Source organism: Labrus mixtus, chromosome 15 (genome assembly GCF_963584025.1).
Source record: "Labrus mixtus chromosome 15, fLabMix1.1, whole genome shotgun sequence".
Classification (NCBI taxonomy): domain Eukaryota; kingdom Metazoa; phylum Chordata; class Actinopteri; order Labriformes; family Labridae; genus Labrus; species Labrus mixtus.
In genome coordinates this window covers 22,961,750-22,984,696 of record NC_083626.1, presented here as the reverse complement: position 1 = coordinate 22,984,696, position 22,947 = coordinate 22,961,750, and the positions used below count along the sequence as shown (strand labels likewise).

General features: G+C 41.7%; 1 protein-coding gene across 1 annotated transcript in view; it reads left to right on the top strand.

Annotated features, from left to right (window-relative positions):
- Positions 1-449: 449 nt before the first annotated feature.
- LOC132989849 (membrane-associated guanylate kinase, WW and PDZ domain-containing protein 3) overlaps positions 450-22,947 on the top strand; it is a 47,839-nt gene continuing 25,341 nt past the window's right edge. The window contains exons 1-3 of the mRNA XM_061057751.1: positions 450-742; positions 13,636-13,925; positions 17,650-17,766. Coding sequence (XP_060913734.1) covers positions 660-742; positions 13,636-13,925; positions 17,650-17,766 — 490 coding nt within the window. The 5' untranslated portion in view covers positions 450-659. The remainder of the gene's footprint in view (positions 743-13,635; positions 13,926-17,649; positions 17,767-22,947) is intronic.

Here is a 22,947-nt window from a genome sequence, read left to right as displayed (position 1 = left end):
GGTTAATTGTTGCATCGGAATAAACCAAACTACATCTGTATTCAAGTTAACAGCAGTGCCAGCTAAACGAGGACTAGAGGCAAGGATTTGAAGAGAAAGGAGAACATGAAGGTAAGAAACAAGTCCAGCACTTATTGTTTAATAGCCCGTGCTAAGACTTCACACTCCTTACCCAAGTTAAACAGGACGTTATGACCGTGCCATTTGTCCATCCTCGGCGTCGTTTTGCCTATAGCAGTGCAGCAGCTGCTACGTTTGTAAGCGTCCACTGCCAGATTTGCCCGATAGTGTGTCTTTGTATGTGTGTGCATGTGTGTACGTGAGTGTCTGTGTATTATTCCCTCTCTCTCTCTCTCTCTCTCTCTCTCTCTCTCTCCTCTCTCTTACTCTCTCTCTCTCTCCACAAGATCCCTCAGCTCTCAGAGCATCACTGTCCAAATATCCCGTCAGCCGTGCGCATCGGCTCTCTCTGACTTTCTCTGGGATACGATACTCATCACTGCATTCCCACGCTGCTTTTTTTTTTTTTTTTTAACCATCTCACATAAGGGTCCTGGTTTGTTTTATTGTTGTTGTTGTTGTTGTTGTTGTTGTTGTTTTAAACACACAACAACATATTTATTCAAGTGCATGCTTGGTGTTTAACCTCAGCCGGGTCAATGTATATAGACGCGTTCAAACGGATCCTCTTTGAAAGGCTGAACTGCTTGAAGAGGATGTGTGTGTGTCAGCGCCAGGGCAGGTCAGTATTTTGCCTAAATATGAGAAATTTGAGAGTCTGTTGTGTGTAACCAAATAGTGTGTGTGTGTGTGTGTGTGTGTGTGTGTGTGTGTGTGTGTGTGTGTGTGTGTGTTTGAAAGAGAGAAGGTGAGAGTGTGTGTGCATGTAAACTACTCAGCCAGTGTGAAAGAGAGTGATGATTGTGACAGATTTTAGGGATAAGCGAGTCATTTTGACAGATGAAGTTTACCTTTGTCAACAGCAGGTGGTCATGTGTGTGTGTGTGTGTGTGTGAGAGAGAGAGGGAGTTTGTGTGCACATGTTAACTAATATAAGGTTTGAAAAGTTTGTTATGAATTTTCATTTTTTAGATCTAGGTGTTCTTTTTTTTAAAAATATCTATTTATAAATATCCTGCTGCAGAAATCACACGAATAAAGAGGAAACAGGAGTTTCATGTTTGCTGCACATGTATTCATGTTGTCATGAAAAATACTCTGACTTGCAAAATGTACTGTGTAGTTCCCAGCCAGGTGTGTGTGTGTGTGTGTGTGTGTGTGCATGTATGTGTAGGAGTGTGCATGAGTGCCCCACAGCTCTGGGAGTGTGTGTAGCTGTTTGTTTAGGGCGTGTCCCATTTTTTTTTGAAGTGATGGATAGTGACCCTGACTTAATGTTTTGCATTGCTCCGCATTCTATAAGAAGTCAAGGTTATGCTATTATTGTTAAGAATCATTAATTTGTTGGAGGGACAAGAAGCAGAGACATGTGGTGTGTTTGAGTGTGCACATATGCTCTCATGCTGCTCTGGACCTCACACTGTTTGTTTTCCTCTCATCATGTATGGGCCCAGCAGCACCTGACTCACACCATAACTAAGCAAAGCCTTTTTATTCTGGGTTTGTCGTTGTTTCATGTCAATTCTCTGCCCGAGTTTGAACTGACAGTAAGTGGAAATGCATGTACGGGTACCGACATGACTCTGCTCTCACTGCTAACGAGAGTGGAGGATGAAGTGAGGTGCATTTCTCCTCTGTCATAGTAATGCACGTCAGCTGGGACTACTTGATTGTCTAATTATGTACCTCCTGTGTCCTTCGGCATCATGCATATTCATGCTGCTTTTTTAAGGTGAGGTGAAAACAGTGTGTGCATGTGTGTGTGGTCCATGTTGTATATGTGTGTGTGTGTGTGTGTGTGTGTGTGTGTGTGTGTGTGTGTGCGCACATGGCAGTTTACCCTTGACAGGGCAGGGCTACGCAGGCATTTTCTCCCATCTGTGGTCCAAACCTTTGCTCCCAGCCACTGCATTTGGATTCAGCAGTTGTACCCTGCTCTATTCTTAGTCCTCAACAGATCATGTGGAGTCTGATGTGAAATGTTAACAACAATAACAACAACATTTCTGTGCTGAAACTAAAGTAGAGTTATTCCAATATTGATAAATATCAGTATTGAAATATCAAAAATGCCTCTGATAGAGCCCAAATTCAATACCTGGTGTCAAAGAGTATGACAGTCAATTAGCTGATAGCACCCCCCAAAATGCATGTGTTTCTTCTTCTACAAAACAGAACCCCACACACTGATAATGTATATCATGGCTGCAATACAACTGATGCTTTAAATCACAGCAGAAGAACTGATTTCACGTAAATAATCATGCGATTATAGCACTAAACAACAGTGGTATGCTAGCAGAGAGTGTAACGTTAGTCAAAGCTAGCATGTCATCTGAGTTTAACGGTCACACTCATTTTAAGAGTCTATATTTTTTAAATGTAAGCTAAGATAATCTAAAGTTTTAATGTCAAATACCAGGGTTTCTTTGATGCCATTTGGCAGACAGATGTCAGGCGAGGTTGCTAGAAGTGCTGCAGCTAATGTTAGCGTAGCTTGAGTTTAAGGCGTTTAAGGTTTGTTTTGTTCAGTTTCCTGAGGTAGTCCCTTCAGCTATCACAGCCTTACAGGGCTAGTAGTATACAGCTGTTGAAAATAATGCCACACAGAGTATATTTTTCCCTAGCACTGGTGTTTAAAGAGTGTTACAAACTAATTCTATAGTCCAGGTTTCTGAGTTTTCATTGGTAATAGAAACAATTAAATGGGAACATCCCTCGAGTGTCTTATCAGAGCTTTACATTTACACACTTGGGTATAGCAGTGTTATCTTTTGTATTGCTCTACAGGTTCTCATTGATCTTCATTTAATAGTTTACATGCAAAGATTCTTGCCCGATGTTTAGTTGTGTGTGTGTGTGTTTGTCTGACCATAGACGGAAATGCTTTAAACAATCTTTGTTCAAACTTGAACAAAACATTGTGAACTGAATTGGAGAGTGTCAAAGAACAAAAGGCTATAAAAGGCAGAGTCACAAAAGGAAGCAATATATTGCCCGGCTTACAATCTTACAATAAAATGAATCACAATCCCCCATATCACAATACACGTTGGCATTTCCTCATTTTAATCCAATGCACAGCCCTACGCTGTCTGTATGCACTGAGATTCAATTTGGTTTGGATAAGCCTCTGTTAAGTGGTTGGACTCTGACTGAGGTAGCAAATCAATAACTAATCAATGATAGTGTGAGGAGTTACAATTTACACTGTGCCATATTTGAACTGTCAAGAAGGCAATGAATCCATGTATCCTTGAGTCAGATGTGAGTTGGACAACTGGGATCAATATCAGGTGGTGAGACAGGCAGGCAGGAGCAGGCAAGGGTCACCTTCACCCATCCCTACTGAATCAGCAGTATCTCTCTTACACACACACACACACACACACACACACACACACACACACACACACACACACACACACACACACACACACACACACACACATGAAGGCCTGCTTAGGTTACCAAGCTGCGACCTCACAAAAAATGCTCATTATAGTGAACTGAACCTCCCTCCATTTCCTTATGAATAATACATTTTGTTATTAAGATTTCTGCCATTTATTAATAAGGGTACCACACCCGTCGTTATGGCAATTCTAACGTTTTATTCCATTCTGCTTCCAGTCTGGTTCTGGCTCTATTTTCTGCATCATCCTCTTTAAAATTTTACCTAATTTTCCTGCTTTTTTTTTTTTTCCATCTTTCTTATCCCTCATCTCTGTGGAGACACATGGTCTGCTCTGTTTAATTAAACTGCTCCCTCCTCCAGATGAGGGTTCATCTCTGATCACAGCGAGGAGTGTAATGCGTCCTGGCAGACTGAGTAAGATGACCTGTTGTTGTTGCAGCCGTGGTGTTCCTCAGAAGTGCAGTGTATACACAACATGCGGGCCACTAATGCAAACCCCCTGACTTGACCTTGATCCCCTGACGTTTCCCCCCCCCCCCCCCCGCAAAGAGGACATCAGTGAGGGTGTGTTATCCTATCAGGTGTGCGTGTGGGTGTCACTTTAATTCTCAATGATGATTGAATCTTACTCTAAGTCCCAGTCAATAGAAGAGCAGCTTTAATATCAAATCACACACAGGAATAGATTGTCTATTCATTCATGGCGTGTGGATGATATTGACTTTTCATTCCATGTATTCTCATCAGCTTTTTCATGTATACTTCATAGTGAGTGAAATGTTTCCGTGCGTGTGTGATAGAGGGAGACATTTTGTGTTTTGCGACCCACAAGCATTTAATCTTTTATTTTTAAATCTGCCTCTGCTGTCTGTTTTGTGTTGAGCACTCTCGTGCCCTAGATTTGAAAGCGAGTGAGCATCAGGGAGCTTTACGGCACCCCACGTTGCTCACACAGTTTCGGTGTAAATATTTGGCGGGAGAGGTCAGGGGCACAGATTTCAGATAAGACCGAGAAGTCAGACTGGGACAATGCTCTCGTGCCTTTTTTTGTTGTTGTTTGTTTTGTTTGTCAGTCTGCCACTCCAGCGCTCTATTAGATGAGATGAATTAAAGGTCAGCGGTTATTTAAGATGCCTCACTTGTCTCACCTTCAACCCCCGTGGGAGGATGCAGTGAGATTAGGAGCAGTGTGCTTCACTGCAGGTCAGGGTGAAGTCCTGCACTCTGCACAACATACCTCTGTTTGGAACTGGAAGGTTATCTTTGTCAATGTGTCGAAATGTTTTTCAAAAATTGAGGCTGTTGTTTAGTTTAGAAGTTCACTCCATTATTTTTATTCCAGTTGACTTTTAATCCGCTTGTATTTTCTTTACAGGTTTGGAATTAGGTTATCAATCAATCGAGACTTTCATCCTGTGGTTTTGGTATTTGATATTTCTGTTGGAAATTTGTGCAAGATTTATATATTAACTAAGATTTTAGCAGTTTTTTGCACATTATTTCTTAGTGAACATATCACAATGCAGAGCTTAGTCCATCAGTTCATTTATTGAAATGAATCAGCAAATCTTAAAATAATGAAACTAATTATCTTGAGTCTTTTTTTAAGCTATTATGATAAAATGTGGTGATCACAGCTTCACAGTTGTGTAGATTCTGTGGATATCTTTTGCCTGTTTGGGACGAGGGGAGACATTTGAGCAATTTTGGCAAATCATTTTTCATGATGTTTTTGAGAATATTAAAAAGTAAAAGAAAAACAGATCGGCTATGTGAAAATAATTGTATCTATTCTGTTATCATGCTTTCATATTCCACGTTTTGTCTTTCTAAAACATAAACCATTTATTGGTTTTAAAAGCTGCTATTAGTGGAAATTATATGAGGCTGCAACTATTGATGATTTCAGTAGCATTTATCTGTTCGTTTCAATAACAACTGATTTCTGTTAAGTGATTTTTTTATTCAGTGTTTTGTAAAAAAAAGTCCCATCATGTATTCCTAGAACTAACTAGACCTTCATCAGATACACCCAATACCCATACATCCCAAATAAATAAATTCAGAATTAAAATAATTTTTTTAGCACAGAAATCAGGATTATATAACAGAACAATAATCAGACTCGTGTAAATCGATTAAGTGTTCATCAGTTGTCTCTAACAAGATGTAATGGTCATTGTTGAACTTTTTACACTCACTCAGTAGTAATTTGATAATGATGATAATCCATATCTGCAATGATACTGAGCAAGAACAGAAGAAGGTCAACAGTTAAGAAATATTTGTTTTTTTTCTCCAACTGGCTTCAGTTATCTTTCATCAAACTCAAAGGTGATTCATTTTCTATGGAATAATAACTCAGCAAAATAATTTACTAGCTTTAGTGTTTTTCACAGCAGCAGGTGTTAACTCATGATCAGAGGCGCTGCTTGTCAACAGGCAAGGCAAGCAACTGCTTAGGGCCCCAGGCCAGTAGGGGGCCCCCAAATGGCTGCCAAACTTTAAACCAAAGCATAGCCTCAAAATGTGCAAATTTTGCAACTTCAGTAGTAAACCTGCCTAAGGGGGCCCCATCTGACAGCACTCACTCTCAATGCCCTGCTAAGCGTTGCAGCATTACTCCTGTGAAAATAAAAAATGTGTCAATGAAGGAAAATGAAGAGGAGTTATCCGTCTGGGGGTGAAAAAAGGAAAACAAGAAAAAAACGTTGTTTGTAGGGGCCCCCAATGAATTTTTGCCCAGGGCCCTAACAGACCCTAGAATCGCCACATGAAGATTACAGCTTAAAGTTCAGCAGTGCACATGCTCTGTAATAAGTTAAAGAGAACTTTCTTATAATCCTCAGTCTGGTTGACTTGGGTTTGGTTGTGCAGACTCATAAAGACACTCCAGTCTTTTTTAGTTGTTTATTCATGGCGAGTGTTTGCAGAGAGACAAATAAATGGAGCCGTTTGGCATGCTGGTCACAGTGAAGCTGACAAAACACAGCCAGTCAGTCCATCTATATTCTCAGAATTTCACTTTTAGGAAAGACAACTGCCCTGAACTTTGAGTGAGCATGCAGAAAATACCAAATACGCTTGCATAAATTCATCGAGCGTTCTTGCTGAGCTAATTGAACAGGCTAATTTCATTATCGCGGATCTCATTTAGAGCGGAAACACAACGTGGACAACGGAGCGAGCATGCGCTCAGACAAGTCAAACCTACAGAAGCTTTTATAGGCATAAAACTCGACTCTTCTGCTCAGGCAGCTGCAGAAAAAGCGGCTAAGTGATGGGAACATTTGGAGAAAAAGATCACCAGGCGGAGCTTAACTAGAGCAACATCTCACTGCAAAAGCTGATATTGTTAAAAGTTTCTTATCTTTGAAGAAGTTCCTCTCAAACTTCTGGTCTGTGGTCAAAGCCGATTATGTCAGAGAGCTTTCTAGCAGCTGAGAGACGGCTTTGATGGGGATGAGGGCCGGCATCTAGATAGACATCAGGAGCACGGGGAGGATCACCAGAGCTGACAGATACTGCTCTCACCACAAAGCCTCAATAATGTTACTGATACAGGGGCAATATCAGAGTCTGTGGTGCCAAAATGAAAGTAAAAGTCACGGTGAGGTTGAAGAAATACTTTTCTCGTGCCCTTATGGGATATATTGTTGCTGTACCTGCACCAGAGGGACTTTTCCCTCTATACAATTACATTTCCCCCTCATCTTAATTGATGTGTTTAGCTCACGCCCTGCTGTTCCTGAAGGTCTTTCAAGACGCTTTGCACCCCAATGTCAAGTGCTATTCCCTCATGTCCTTGATTCGTTGCTTCAAGTTGACTTTGAATAATTGAGCTCTGTGGCAAAGCTCATCTGTGTAACTTTAATAAATGATCACCCAGGAGATCCAACCTGAAATAACCGCTTAGTTAATTTGTCCTGTAAAAAAAGATATTTCACTTTTGACTGCAAGCCGGCTGCAGGGATAAAATGGCCCCAGCCTTTTCAGACTAATCACTGGAAATGATTAAAAGTGCAGGACGTTAAATCTCAGCATTACCACTGCTGCACCGGGATGTTAAGTTTGTTAAGACGACGCTTGCATTTCCATCCGACTCTGTTTTAGTCAAAAGAAAAGTTATTATCATGGTTAATTAACTATGAGCAGTGAATGTTCTCTGGATAGAGCAGGCATGTGTTTATGCAATTCAAAGCTAAAAGGCATATGTCAACCAGAAAACACGATGTGGCGCAGCTGTTCATGCCACACGGAGTCACAATAGCCTTAAGCTTTTGCTTTGTGCTTTAAACAAAGATGGTGAAGAAATCAAAAAAAAGACAGCCTCTAAGAATAGCTTGGAAGTCAGAAGGATGTGTGTTTTGCCATTGATAGATTGCTATGGTTTGAAATTACACTGAGAGGCTGTGCTTTCAGCAGGCTTTAAGGATTCTGAGCATGTCTCTGGTGGAGAGGAAGTCAGTGAAACAGGATCTGTGTTGGTCAGCTCTTCCATGACCTAAAGGTCAGAAATCTCAATTGAGCATTCTTTTTATAGGCTCAGATATCCTTGAATCCTCGTAGTGTGTCCTCTACTGTGGGGCTATCAGTTTTATTGTTGGCTCTATAATTCATCTGGGGTAATATATGTGCTGTTTATGGTCAAGGTAGACATGGCTCTATGGACGCCATCGTTCGTCAGTCCACCATTTTGGTCCAGACTGAACATCTCATTTAAAGATTTGATTGATTGCCATGAAATGATAAACAGACATCCATGGCTCCCAGGTGATGGGTCCCGCTGTTTTCCTTAAATTCCCTGACCTCTTTTTTCATGCCCTGATTTTTGTCTCGTGTCTTTATTGTATAACCTTAACAGCTAGATGGATGGATGGATTGCCATTACGTGCTGACTTAATATGTCATTTCTTAACTGATTTATGGGATGCATACAGAAAAAGACGTTTGTTTTTTTCCCCTTTTGTGACCAGGAGAAAACTTGTTTAGATTAAAATAATCTCATTTTTAAGAGTGTCCTGGCTCAGACAGGCAGCAGCATAGTTACCAAAGTTTCTGACAAACAAAAAGCAGCCCTACTTACAAATATAGTACAAGAAACATGACTGTAATACATTAAAAGACATACAATAGCAATTGAATCAGCATTATTTCTCAACATTAACCACAATCAAAAATGTTTAGCCAGATGTGCTTGCCTCCAAGTCATTGAAAATCACCTTAAAAACATCAAATGAAACCAACTCTTTAAGATTCAGGTCACTCACGTACATATTTGGAATCATGGGTTTCACACATCACACTCGTAAACTGTATATAAACATGAGTTTCCTCACCCATTGGTTTCTAAAGGGCTGTTTTCAAAGCCCACATGGTGGTTGCCAGACTGGAAATGCTGACTCTATTCAACTTTTTGGTCAGCTTAGTCACAGGCAAAGAGGTGGAGCTGAGGCGGGCCTTAAGCTTCCTGACAAACCGCTAAAACGGGGCTGCTTGCAGTCAGATCAGTTATGCCCCTAATTATGCATAACTCGTTCTTAAGTTTAAAAAAAGGAGCCCACGTACAGTGTGTGCCGATAAAGACATTAACTAATCAGACCAAAACTTATTTTTGCACAAGGCCGTGCACAAGTTTAACGGACATTTTAAAGGAGCAATATGTAAGTATGACACCTAGTGTTTAAAATGGGTACTGCAGTCCAAATTCAAAACATTGAAGATAGATGTCTTTCCCGGGCCGCTCCACCCTAGAGTTGATGCAGAAACCTTGAAACCTTTCTGCGTTCTAACCTCTCTCCATTTTTTTCAAATAGAAAAATGCAATGTTTTAGGTTTTAGGTTTTTAGTTTGATTATCTCAGGCAATCCTATTGGTTCATTTTTTTTTTTTTTAGCAAATTCCTGATGATTAATTATAGTGGAGTTACACAGCACTATGCAACTTTCTGAATCAATAAAATTCCTTTTGCCACCAGCAGAACATCCCTCCTCAGCCTCACCGTCTACCTAAACCGTGTTTAATGTGCATACAGTAACGTTAGTATACAGGGCCAGTTTGCAGCATCAACACCAGCAGCAGAGAGCGGTGTCAGGGTGTGTCTGCTGCGGGACGTGTCCGGGCTTCAGCGGGCCTGACAGGCTGTGGCTCATTAAACCCCCGTCAGACGCACGAGGTCAAGACAACAGCTACTGCGCTGGCGACACACTCCTCCTACATGAGTATAATGTGGACACACACAATGTGACTGTGCTGGCCCAACAGGATAATACCCAAGACTTATGAGTCGTTTTATTTTTAGCATTTTAATCATTCCTGCCAACTGCTGAGAAATTCTGAGAAATCTTAAAACATGAAATGAAGAGACTAACGGCTTATCGAATCATTATTCCAGATTCATGAATGTGGGGATATGTTGTGTAAGTTTTCATGGAAAAAGTTGATGTTTTTGTTTTTATTCTCTTCTCACAAGACACTTTGTGCAAGTTGTGACTCTGTGTGGGTGGATGGATAGCAGGCTGGTCGACAGTGTTACTGCAGAAGGTTTCACAGTGGGGCGGAGATGGAGGGACTGGGGGCAGTGTTTGGCAAAGGATGAGGTGTTAAGATAAATTTCAGGTTCAGACATGCGTTTATAAACGCTTTAGATACGCTACCACATGACCCGACCCGACGCGACAAGATTCGATATAACACAATATGAAATGATACGATACCTTTTTATTGTCCCCTAATCTGCCAATGTTTAGATTTGAAATGCTGTATTGTTAACAAAAAATATATATTTAATAAAAAACATGACTAAATTGTTGCATCAGCCCACAGAGAAAGTACTGAGTAACGTCTTTTTTAATTTAGACATGAAATACACTGAACATCACAAGAAAAAAATGAAAGATAAAAAAATATGTTTTACTCTACTAAGTGGTCTAAACGGATCACATTACAGCCAGAAGGGAAGAGCTGTTTTTCATTTTCTTTTTTTTTTTATCAGTTATTGTGTACTTACCTTCATGGACACTGGATTCAACACGACTTGAACGGCCCCAACTTACTCATAGCCGCACGTTTCATTCTTACACTACCTCTGCTTTTTTATCTTCTAATCTCTCTCTGCCCTACTCTCCCTTCTTTGTCCATCTCTGAATAACCCACGTGAGACCCCTCTGTTGGCCGAGCAGTAGGAGAGAGGATGGAGAAGAAGATCTCTGTCAGATCTTCCTGTCCAATGACCACTCAAGCAGAAAGGATTAGTTGTATCCTGTCTTTGTCTCTGGCTCTTTAAAGCAGTCTCATGAGGCCTGGTGGAGGAACCGGCGTGATCCTGATAGTGATGGTGGTGGTGTGGTGTTTCACTCAGCTCCCACCCATCAGAGGGTCATGATAGACACACACTGGTTAAGAGGATTGGGTCTTTGTGAAGTGATGATGCTAATCTTCTGAGATCAGTTCTGTCCATTAGGAATATTGCTTATAAGGCTACAAATAGTTTATTCTTAAATTTAATTATGTCACGTTTGTTCATCTTCAGTTTGTATTTTGTTTATTTCAGTGTTTACATTTCATCTCCTATTTTATTTTCACTCATTCTTCCCTGGTGTTGCTCGTTTCCCTTGTGTATACTTTGATTTGTAGTATTTTCAAGTTTAGTCGTTTAGTCGTTAGTCCTGTTTTATTTTGTAGTTCTTGCCCCTGGTGTATCATGTCCAGAGTTACTTCCGCCCTTTGTGTGTTTCCCATATACAGCCAGGGGCAACCGTGGCTCAGTTGGTAGAGTCGATCGTCTCCCAACGGAAAGCTCGGGGGTTCGAGCCCCAGCTCCAGCAGCAACATGTCCGATGTGTCCTTTGGCAAGACGCTTAACCCTGAATTGCTCCTGCTGATTTGCCTGTGGCGTTTGAGTGTGTATGACTGGGATTAGTTACTTCCGATGGTCACTTTACAAAGCAACCTCTGCCATCAGGGTGTGAATGTGTAGGTGTGACGTTCAGTGTAAAAGCACTCTGAGAAGTCAGAAGACTAGAACAGCGCTATACAAGCTCGAGTCCATTTACCCTTTGACTTTGTTTTGATAAAAAAACATGCAGGTGGCAACTGAGACTGATAACTTCTCTGTAGCGTGCAGCAGTAGGAAGCCTTTCTTGCTCACTAACTGGGCGGTTCAATAAGTGTGTGACGTCTTGTGAAAGCGATGAATGGGGGCTCCTTGGTTTTTGAAACCAACCTCAAGTGGACACTGTAGGAAACACAGTTTTTTTGCACCTGCAAAAAAGGAAGCACTGGCCTCATGGTCCAACATTAAAAAAAACTCTACACAAGAGCGTCTTTGAATTTAACCAATGAATAAACAAATGTAGTTTGATTGATCTTCATAACAAATGTGTAAAATATGACTTCATGTAAATACTGATAAAGAAATTCACATACGATATTATCCTTTCTTCCCATTTTTTTCCAAGAAGGACCCCTATAGCAGGGTGTTATTATATTCTTCATACTGACTTGGTTCCCTTTAAAACAGGTAGATAGGGTGGGACATGTTTTGTGTTTTGATGGGTGTTCACATTTGCCAGTAGCACCGAATCAGACAATGTTCAATAATTACGGCCTACAATTGTTAGCTAGCTTGTAGTTCCTGTGAATCCTGGGGGAGGGACTTGAATATCATATTGCATTTCATTGGATGCAGATTATCACACACCCGAGAGAGCTTCAAAAGGATTTCTATGTTTTTTTAATGGACCAGGAGATACAAAAGTATTTATCATTAAAAAAAAGCTGCAAATCTGCTTCTTTTGGCGTCTTTAATTTATAGATGTGAAATGTAAGCTTAAAGAGCTATCTTCCATTTATGGGAATTCTAAAGTTGTTGTCAAGTAGAAACAGTCCCGCTGCGTCTTCCTGCATCCATGGAGCCTTTATGCTAAGCTAGGCTAAATAGCCCCCAGGCTCTGGCTTTGTTAGATGAACAGACTTGAGATTTGTATTGATCTTTTCATCTAACTCATGGCAAACAGCAAATAAAATGTTTTGCCTGGAATATCAGAGTATTCCTTTAATATCAGGCCTTTTCTGTGTAAGAATCTGCATGTCACTGTTTCCCTACCTTGCGCATCTCTGTTGCACCGTGCGTCAAGGTGACAGTGCTTCCCTGATAATGTCAGAGACACCCTGTCCGCCCCTCTCCGGACAACGCAGCTGTCAAGTCACTGTCGACTCAAACCGATCTTCACCATGTCAGCTACATCCTCAGCCCACACACACACACACACACACACACACACACACACACACACACACACACAGCTGCTCCCTAGGAAACATGTAGCGAAACACATTATTTTCAGTTGCAGTAGGACTGGTCACCCTTGAAGCAACTGGAGCTTTAATCAGTACGCAAAACACGTCATTTCACACTGCAATGGAATAGGCAACTGAAGAATGCGTCTTGGGGAAATACACTTTGCAAACAAACAGGGTCATTGTTCATTGTCCTGAAAAATCTATAAAAATCTATATTCGTGTACCAGCATCGTGCATCAGTGCAGATAAAGAAACGACTCCGAGTACTCTGTCAGACTGCAGCCACAGGTTCTTGTCCTGCCTGTCTAAGCCTGTGTGCATTCAATGACCCGCAACTTTATTGAACGCAAACTCGATTTTCCCATGTGACACAAAATGTGCTGGAATGTGCACTAACTCCTGTGTTTACATGAAAACACTACGTCAGCCTGCAGCAAGTGCAGTGAACATGAGGGAATGTCTGTGAATTTCTTTTGGTTGGACGGTCATGCACAGCGCCGTTGCCGCTGTTGCCCAAAACAAAGACATGGTTCTGCAATGTTCCAACTCTCAGAGAAAATATCCAAACCTGTGAAGCTGCAATTATTCTTGACTTTTATGCATTTTGATGTGAAGCAGAAACACTCCACAGACCTCAGGCATCAAGAACTGACAAAGGTTGAATAACAAAACAACCTTCTGCCTGCAGTCACAGGATCATCCTCCAGCTTGTTATGTAATTGGCACTTTCCCCCACCTTATTACAGTCTCACACCTTCTGTTCAGTCTCCAACTCTGTTTCCTTTCTTCCCCAGCTCATTCGCCATGTCTAAGACAGCGGTGAAGAAGCTGCACTGGCGCTCCAAGGTGCAGGACAGCTTCGTCCCCTTGCTGGGCTCGTCGGGTGAGCTGGGCATCGCCGTCGGCGGAGGAGCGGATTATGGAGAGTTTCCTTTCGTCACGTCGGCTCCGGGAGGCGTCCTCACTGTGGGTGACATCATCCTAGAGATCGGGGGAACACCAGTACTAGGGATGACATTAGGAGATGTCCGGGGTGTCCTCAACTCCTGCTCCCATCCCATCCGCATCAAAACCTTGTCTCCAGGTACGATGACTCAGCACTCTAATAAATCACAGCCTTGTAAATTAGTCTGCAGTTTCGTTGTTCTGGGAGGTGTAAATAATCAGCAGTCAAGCGAGGCGTGGACAGAATAAACTGCAAGGCCTTTCCTCCTGCTAATTTTATTTATGTGTTAACAGTTAGTTCTGACTGAGCGATTTGATTGGACAAGAGGCAAGAGTGCTGATATAGAGCAGGGAGGGACTTTTTATGATGCGTGTCACTCTGCTGCATGTGTTCTGACTTCTGTCAATTGATGCTACAGCCAACATTCTTCCAACAGTCTAAATTGATCAAGCTGGTTTCCCCTTCACATTGTCCACCAACGCAACTGTCAACAGTGTTTATTTCTCTGGTGGATGATAAATAAAAACATGCAGATAAAGATTCATAATTTCAATACTTCAATACATCCAAAACTCTGCTGCACGCCTCCTCACCCACACCCGATCATGCGAACACATCACCCCTGTCCTGCAAAATCTCCACTGGCTCCCTGTCCCTTACCGTATCCAATTCAAAATCCTTCTCCTCACACATAAAGCCCTTAACCACCAGGCCCCCCTCCTACCTCACGGCTCTCCTTCACCCTCACACTCCTGCACGCAGCCTCCGTTCCTCAAAAGCCAACCTCCTATCTCCCCCTCTTAGAACCAAGCACCGAACCTGGGGGGGACAGAGCCTTCTCTATAGCTGCCCCCCCCCCCCCCCCCCCCCTCTGGAACTCACTCCCCACACACATTCAACACCGCACCGACCCTCCTACTTTCAAATCACTTATCAAAACTCACCTCTTTAAACAAGCTTTTAATGTATGATTGTGACGTATTTTCTGTTTTCTGTAGTTTAGCTTTATGTTGTTATCTTTATTGTTGTTATCTTTATGATTTGTTTGTAATACTGCGATGTCCGTTAGTCTGTCCTTCTGTGCTATTCTTTATGTTTTAACCATTGTAAAGTGTCTTTGAGTTTTTAAAAAAGCGCTTATAAATAAAATGCATTATTATTATTTATTATTATAATTAAAAGTAGAGGGTCTGGTGAAATTATTAGTCTTACACAAAATGGAGAGAGCACAGGGAAATGTTTATGTTGTGCTTGGCATTAGGTCAGCTTCAGTCATGGTATGGAGCTCAATGTGTTGGTGTAGCCCAAAAAAAAAAAAATAAATAAGCACAAAATAATATTTAAGTCGCTGTTTAGTTAAAAAAACAAGACGGAGTGCTGTGTTGGTGGATATCAGCATGGTTGTGATTCTGATAAATATTCAATCATGCCGATATTCAGTACAACAGCATTGGCTCTTGTGTGATGTTGCTTTATTGCCCAACACTGTGACAGTTAAACCTGTTGCTTTTTTTGATTACACTAACTTCATTGGACTACTCCCAAACAATCTGTTATCCTAGCGTCCAGGCTGTCACTCATAAAAAAAAAAAATCGAGCTCAGCTGACTCCCACAAGCCAGATCTGCAGCCTCGAGCATTCTGATGCCTGATTTGCACTTGTCAATTAGTCCGGATATGTCAAGGCAATCGGTCAATATGTGGGTAGGAGGTCAAAATTGCTGGTGACACATGACAAGAGCGAGGCAATATAGTTGTCTGTCACTGGTGAGGGGTCCTTGATGTTTAGCTCGGGGGGGGGGGGGGGGGGGGGGGGGGGGGGTAACGGATGTCTTTGTTCGCTCTGAACAGAGCAGTATGTCACCGGGATGTCACCTGACCGTGGCTCCCGATGGCCTTGCCGACCAGATTGATAGCTGATTTGGCCGCAGGGGTGTAAATGGGGACCTTTGCTCCGGCTCCCACTGCTGCTGCTAGATCCATTATCATTTTCTGAAGTCCGCCTGGCCCCTCCCCTTGCAGCTCGACTGCGTGTACTGTGGACAGTGATGGATGAGCTGATGCGACCGCTTGCTGTACCACGCCTCCTCCTACTCCTGCTACTATTACAGCTCCCTCTGCTTCGGTTCAGGCTCAAATACAGGACACAGGGCTGCATTCTGCAGAGGCAGGCTGCAGGTTAAAGGTTTAAGCACTAATACTGTTGCTCTGTGGGGAATAAAAACAAAGGGTAGCGATATGACAGGTCCAATTTCACTCGGTGGACTCTGCCAGCAGAGCCTCAGTTTACAGAGCCTTGCATAAGCATTTAGGCCTCCCTCCCCAAACTTCTCCATATTTTGTTGTGTCACAACTTTGAATTAAAATGGATTGTATTGAGGTTATTAGTAACAGGCTGACACTAAATAGTCAAGAAAAATAAAGTGTGGCTAAATGTGAGAAGGTAAAAGTAGGCTATTAACATGTGTTTATTTATAGCTACTCCATTTTCTCAGTTACCTTTCTGTTATTTATCATTATCTTGCTCATACTTGAATTGACTTTTGCAACTGATTACAACATTTCAGAACAATTAGCGAAGCTGTTTGTGTCCTTCTTGTGATTAGAGTTTCAATTGTAATGAAAAAAACAACTTTCTTATTTTGGCACTCATATCTTTAACTTTTTTTAAAAATGTTGTTTTAACAGCTGCTCTTGATTTATTTTTTTCTATTTTCAATTGCATGGTTAACTTAAAAAAACAAAAACAACTACAAAATAATAAGCGATGCCTAACTTAGATCAGGTGCCAAACTTATCGCCTTCGGGTTATTACTCGTGCATCCACAGATGGCTGCTTGTTCAACTGCTCTGATTGTTCACCAGGCGGTAAAAAGCCCAAATACGTAGTATAATTTGAAAAACAGGGTATAAAATGTGAACGAGTCCAAGAGGGAAGAAGACTTATGTAAGGCACTGTAGAACATCTTCTTTGTGTAGCTATTAACCTTGACTTCTGACTTCCTTAATGCTCGCCTGTATTGCACAATGTACGAGATATCGGCTCATTCAATTTCTGAGAGCTGATGTTGAGGTCTAATAGACTAGAAAATAGCAGCTGTTTCATAACGAGATGAACAAAAGCCCCTCATATCTCCCAAAAGGCAGCTGGCTGGATTCATTTCCTTTTTACGGGCGGCAGCCGTATGCAGCCAGTAATATCTACGCGCAGTTGACTGTTCTCCACTAATAAAATTATAACATTGTGACGTTTTTTTTTAATGGCGCACAGCACAAATTCAGTCTGCTACCAGGCAGAACCGCTGTAACAGGCGGTGGGGGGGGGGGGGTGACAAGGGTATGGAAGCACAGACAGAGCGGTAGTCTGTCAGAGTGACAACCCGGAGAAGCTCTCAGCCGATCCATAACAGTGAGTGACCTGTCATCAGAGGCTATAAAGCACTTGAGATGATATTAAGAGATGAGAGAGAGGAAACTGAGCCCCCCATGATCAACTCTGCCTCCCTTGGTGACAGCGTCGACTGTTGTGTCTGCAGCAATTAACCTCAGCGGGTTGTTATGTATGCATGAGGTACTCGGGGAAACACATTTTATATTCAGGATCTATGAGAAGTGATATAGGGATATCAGTAAGTCTAGGTTGTAAAATGATAGTGTTAAATCAAGCCTGGCAGTAAAGATCAGTACATTATATAAATTTCAGTCTCTATTGGACAGGCAACAAACAAATCTTAGTAAATATGCATCATCAGAGTGATGTGCTTACTGAGCTGTTTCCTTAACGTCTCTCTCTCTCTCTCTCTCTCTCTCTCTTTCTGCTTCTTCCTCTCCTCACCATGCTCGTACCTTTGCCCTTCCCTCAGGCTCCACATTGTGCAAGGATCTCAGGTTGTATCTGAGTAAGTGCTTCACACCCGGCTCAGTGGACAGCCAACTTCAGCAGGTCATCAGAGAGAACCTCTACCTCCGAGCTGTACCCTGTGAGTCCCATTATGTGCTTCTTTTTCTTTTTGGATCTCTCTGCACTTTGTCTTCATAGCTCTCAGTGCTTTACACCTCCTGTGCAGATATTTGCTCATTTACATATAGAATTACATTTTTAACCTTTAGAGTCATTTCGATACAGACACCAGTGTCGAGAGTCTTTGTTCTTAATTGGATACCATTATTTATTAGCCTAAGGAAACAAAAACCTGTCTCCTATTTAACAAACATATTGTTTTTACAATATAGACCATCCACTTGCAACTACAGCTTTAGAATCAGAAAAAAATACTGATTTTTTTAATTTGATTTTCAGATAATATAAACTCATAAAACTTCAAATGAACCTGTTTTATGTCAGAATTTTAAGATGTACTTTAGACAAACAAGGGACGTCAAGCTGCCGCTAACATTAGCTTAGCCTGTTTTCTATAGGCGCAGGGCTTGTTTTGTTTAAAGGGGACATATTATGAAAAATCCACTTTTACAGTGTTTTAGTTTTTTTGTTTTTGAACATGTATTTGGGTAAGAGTGTCTACTGACCCATGAAATGTGAAATAAACCCATCCAGTCCTTTGTTTGTGGTAAGAATAAGTCTTACAATACAGAGAAAAGTGCTCAGTTTCAATTGAGCTCTCCTTGTGATGTCACAGTGGGATTCTGGTAAAAAAAAAATCCCCTCCCCTCCTGTGTTGTCTCCGGCAGCCATGTTTTTCCCAGGGGGCACGCTGACAAGTTGCCATGGAAGCTCATAGCTGAACTCGTCGGCACCACTCAGCACACCCCGCGGCTGAGGGGGGGCTCATTGCATTTAAAGAGACACACACACCAAAACGGAACGTTCTGAGAGAGCTGGTTTATACAGGGTCACAAACCTCCTCTGGTGCTTGATTCATGTTATATTTTGACCAAAGCACAGCACAGATGTTTCATTTAGACAACAGGGGACTGGAAAAGGGGGTATAATATGTCCTCTTTAAAGGTTTGTACCAGTGTACTAAACCGGGGCCATTCTAACAGGGTTTCTAGAATACTGCTGTGGAAATAATCACAATTTTTTTTTTTTATTGTACTGTTGTCAGAGTAGCAAAAACTAAGTCCAGGTATTGGAATCAGTATTATCAAGGGAAAAAAAATTGATCAGAAAATCAGTTTTCATTACCTTAATCTATCCAGGCATATCTGTCTTAGGTTACTGACCTCATTAATTCTTAGATAACACATCTTATAATTTCCACCATGTGAATATCTTGGTGTTAATTGGCATTTAAGCCTGCAGTGCTGTTTCTCACACTTCCTCCTGTCAATGTATGCAAGAGGAACAGAGCTAATTTAACGAAGTAATGAAAGAACATGTTATCAGGGCTTTGTTATAAGACTGTAACAGCTGATATCGGGCTTAAGCCAGAGAGGAAGAGCCACAGGTGTAGTCAGATTGGACATTTTTAATGGCAAAACACTGTGTTTATCAAAAGTGGCAGTTTCACAACTTACCCACCTCTTTGGTTTTGGTAAATAGTAAATGGACTTGTATAGTGCTTTTCTAGTTTTCTGACTACTCAAAGCGCTTAGTGTTAAGTGTCTCGCCCAAGGACACAACAACATGTGGCTGCAGGAGCTGGGGATCAAACCCCTGACCTTCTGGTTGAGAGAGGACCGACTCTACCAACTGATCCACAGCCGCCCCATGTGGCTGTTTAGTTACTTTGTTTTAAGAGGATGTACTTTATTCATCCCAGAGAGGAAATTCATTTTTACACTCTGGTTTTAACTGGGTCTTATATTCGTCATATGATTAACAGGTTTTTATTTTAATTGTACACTTTTTTGTGTGTGTGATCCCCTGCATGAAAAAGAAGCCTGTTCCATTTTCATGCTTAAGTATAAAATCAGGCACAATGGCAGCCAAACGCAGCTAGTTGTAGTACATCTGTTGCCATCTTAATCCTGTATAATATGACGTCACTGGAAAAAAGATAGAGGATAGAGCAGCCGTGCAGGCTTTTCTGAGAAACATGTGCATTCTTTTGTGTAATTGTTTGATTTGCGTAAGTCATTACTTTTCTTTTTTCTTGTTCAGGTGGTTATATTGGGGAGACTATAAACCGCCTAGTGTGCCCGTAGTCTTAACCTTGGCGTAGTAGTGTGGGCTTGCTGCTAATCTCTCCTTTAGTCCAGGAAGTAGGTCATGTGGGACAGTCTGTCAGCACAGCCCACTCGCTGACAGGACAAGGCACAGGTCAAAACTCCCAGGACGGTGCGTGGAAGAAAATACTGTGTCTCTTAGCGTACAACATGCATATTCATATCGGACTATAATTGCAGTTTTATTCAAATCAAGCTCTCTCATTACTTAGCCATGCATGCGTGCATCCTGTTTCATCTACAAGCTGCTGCTCGGAGAGTGATTGCCTAAATAAACAGTTATGCTCTAAGCCGTCTCAGTGAATGGATTCAGAGAATGGGATGGATAAAAGAGGCTTGTCATGTAGAAAATTAGATATCAGTAGTTTAATGTTTAATCAGGGGTGTTTTAAAGACACAGCATATCACTTTATTTATTGGCAAGCTATTGTTACATATTACACCAAGCTGTCTAGCCTTCCCCTGAATGTGGTGTCAAAGTTTGGACTCAACTTTCAATCTCTCACTGCTTTCATGTAGTAAGAGTGACAACAAGGCAGGCTCAGCCTCCCCCCCCCCACCGGGTGTGTAATCCTCTGATCTGCTGGAGACGACCCAATAAGATGCTGTTGTTCTCATGCCGACACAAACACACGCATGCTGTCCTGATCCTGAGACGGCTTGGTAGCCATCACGTCTCGTGTCAGGCTGCAAAGAAGCAGATTTTTTTCTGTCTTGATTTTGTTGTTGTCTCAAAGGAGGTAGCTGTGCTTGATTCAACAGGAACCAAAAGCTGAGGAGTTTTCATCAGTGGCTCTTTGTGGCCCCCTTCAGGACCACATGTATGTTCCTCTGGTTTCAGCAGACGCTTTGCTGTGTTGTTCTCTCTGTGATTAACACTTTCAGTTAGGTAAGATACAAATTGAGTGGCCTCTGTAAGCAAGTTTAAGTTTTTAATGTTTCTTACTCTAGAGGAGCAGAAATAGTATAAAGAGGCCTCCGTTTTTTATGTGCTGTTTTGATCTTTTTGTTCTTTGTTTGAATCTGTGGCTTTTTGTGACTGCGCTATTTAAAGAATACCACAATCCCCGAGTCCTTTTGATGAGACAATGTGCTGTGATGTTTGAGCTGGCACCGGTGCAAGAAATATCATTACAAACGCTCACTCATGAGGGCAGTGTATAAAAATGGATATATTCTACTGTATCAACAATCTAGAGTGAGGTATTCAATTAAAAGCAAATGTCCATCAGTGCTAAAGTGGAGGAGTGGCTGTTTAATGGTTCTGTGTGCATCATATTGAAGCAGACAGGATGCTCACTGTGAAGCCCTGGGGGAGCAGGTAAATGTATATCGTGTGTTCAGTCAAGTAAAAGAAACCTTTTTACATAACGCAGCTTTCTAATTCACACTCTTTTGTTCTCTGTGCAGGTTCTTTAGATCTTACGTAAGCCTCAAGAACTTTCCCGCCGTTGTTCGTTAAATCGCACAGACCATTTGTATCATGTGCCCTTGAATGATTCAGTCCCAATGTCGCCGCTTCAAGGCTGGCTCCGTTTCCGCCCCCCATCCCCCCCCCCCCCCCCCCCCCCTTCCATAAAAGACTTTTCTAATTGTCTTCAGAGTGAGTCAGAGATAAGAAAACATCATCATTTAGTTATTCGAATTCGCTCGCTCCAGCGTTGTCACACAGATCGTCTGTGGCCTTTTCAACTGCGGGATTCATTGTTATCTATTTGTGTGCGATGGTCCTGACAGACAACGCTCTCTTTTTGGTGTTGGTACCGGCTTCTGTGTAATTACCTCTTCAATTTCTATCTCACACCTCCCTCCCGTGGGATCAGTGTGTGGCGCCTACAGGGATAGGCAGGGAAGAAGAAGAAGAAGAAGATGCCAATAATCCATCCTGCCCCCCCCCACTGACATGTCATATATATTTCCTGGGAGGGTGCATAGATAATGAATCCCTGCCTCGCACCATATCAGCTGCAGAGATAATGTGTGTCCTGAGGGGGCGGAGAAGAGTTACACATGTCAGGTGTCATCGTGGGAGATTTGACGTAACATCTGCAATTAGTCAAAGAGACTTGTGCTTTTCTTTAATCACATGCAAGAAGGTAATTATTGTTTCTCTTTGGTGACCAAAACCTGCGAATACAAGGCAAGTGGCGCAAAGTGGTCAGAAAAGCAGAAAAAGCTTTAATGATGGCCAATCACACCAGCTCATCACGTCTCAATTAAGAGCGCCAGATTCTTAACAGGAAGTGAGGATCTGTTCTTAGGACAGTACAAATCATTATTTATGTCTCTGACTCTTAAACTCAAAAGCATTAGCAAAACTTATCCTGAGCCGGATCATGATCTTATGTCAGATTTAGCAGTTTAACAGCTCTCTACAAATATAGAGGGTTGGATATATTTATAATCTTTATATCCTAAACACAGAATGATTGATAAGTTAAATACAAAGTTGCAACCACAAACTCATCTACCTGTTTGTTTTTGTGAGTCTATCAGTCCATCTATTTCATTAGTCTTCTATTCAATCTAGTCATTTCCAGTCTAGAAACATGATTTTCTTTGATCTGCTTTTCCTATAAGTAGACGGAGTAAGCCGAACAAAAATTGTATTAAAAACTGCAGGATATGACTGCAAGCAACAAATCAAAGGTCATTGCGTTATCCTCTGCAGAGGATGAGGACACAAACTTTACAGTAGACACACTCCCCATGCTACAGAGTGAAGATGTGCAGCATGTCACAGAGTTGACCAAAAGGTGAGCAATCACATCGGCCCTCTACACTCGCCCTTTAAAAGAACCAGGCTGTTTCCTAATGAGCCGCAAAATGTCATTCCTCTTCAAAGTACACAGGATAGGAATCTAAACTCCAGTTAGTCCATCAATCAACTAGTCAATCCGTAGAAAAAAAAGCTGTTGAAAATGTTAATAATCAACCATCTTTGTCATTTTTAGCATATATTTCACTTTCAGTTTTCCAGCTACTCACACAATATTGATGTCCGTTTTTGGGGTAGATGCAACCCTTCCCTA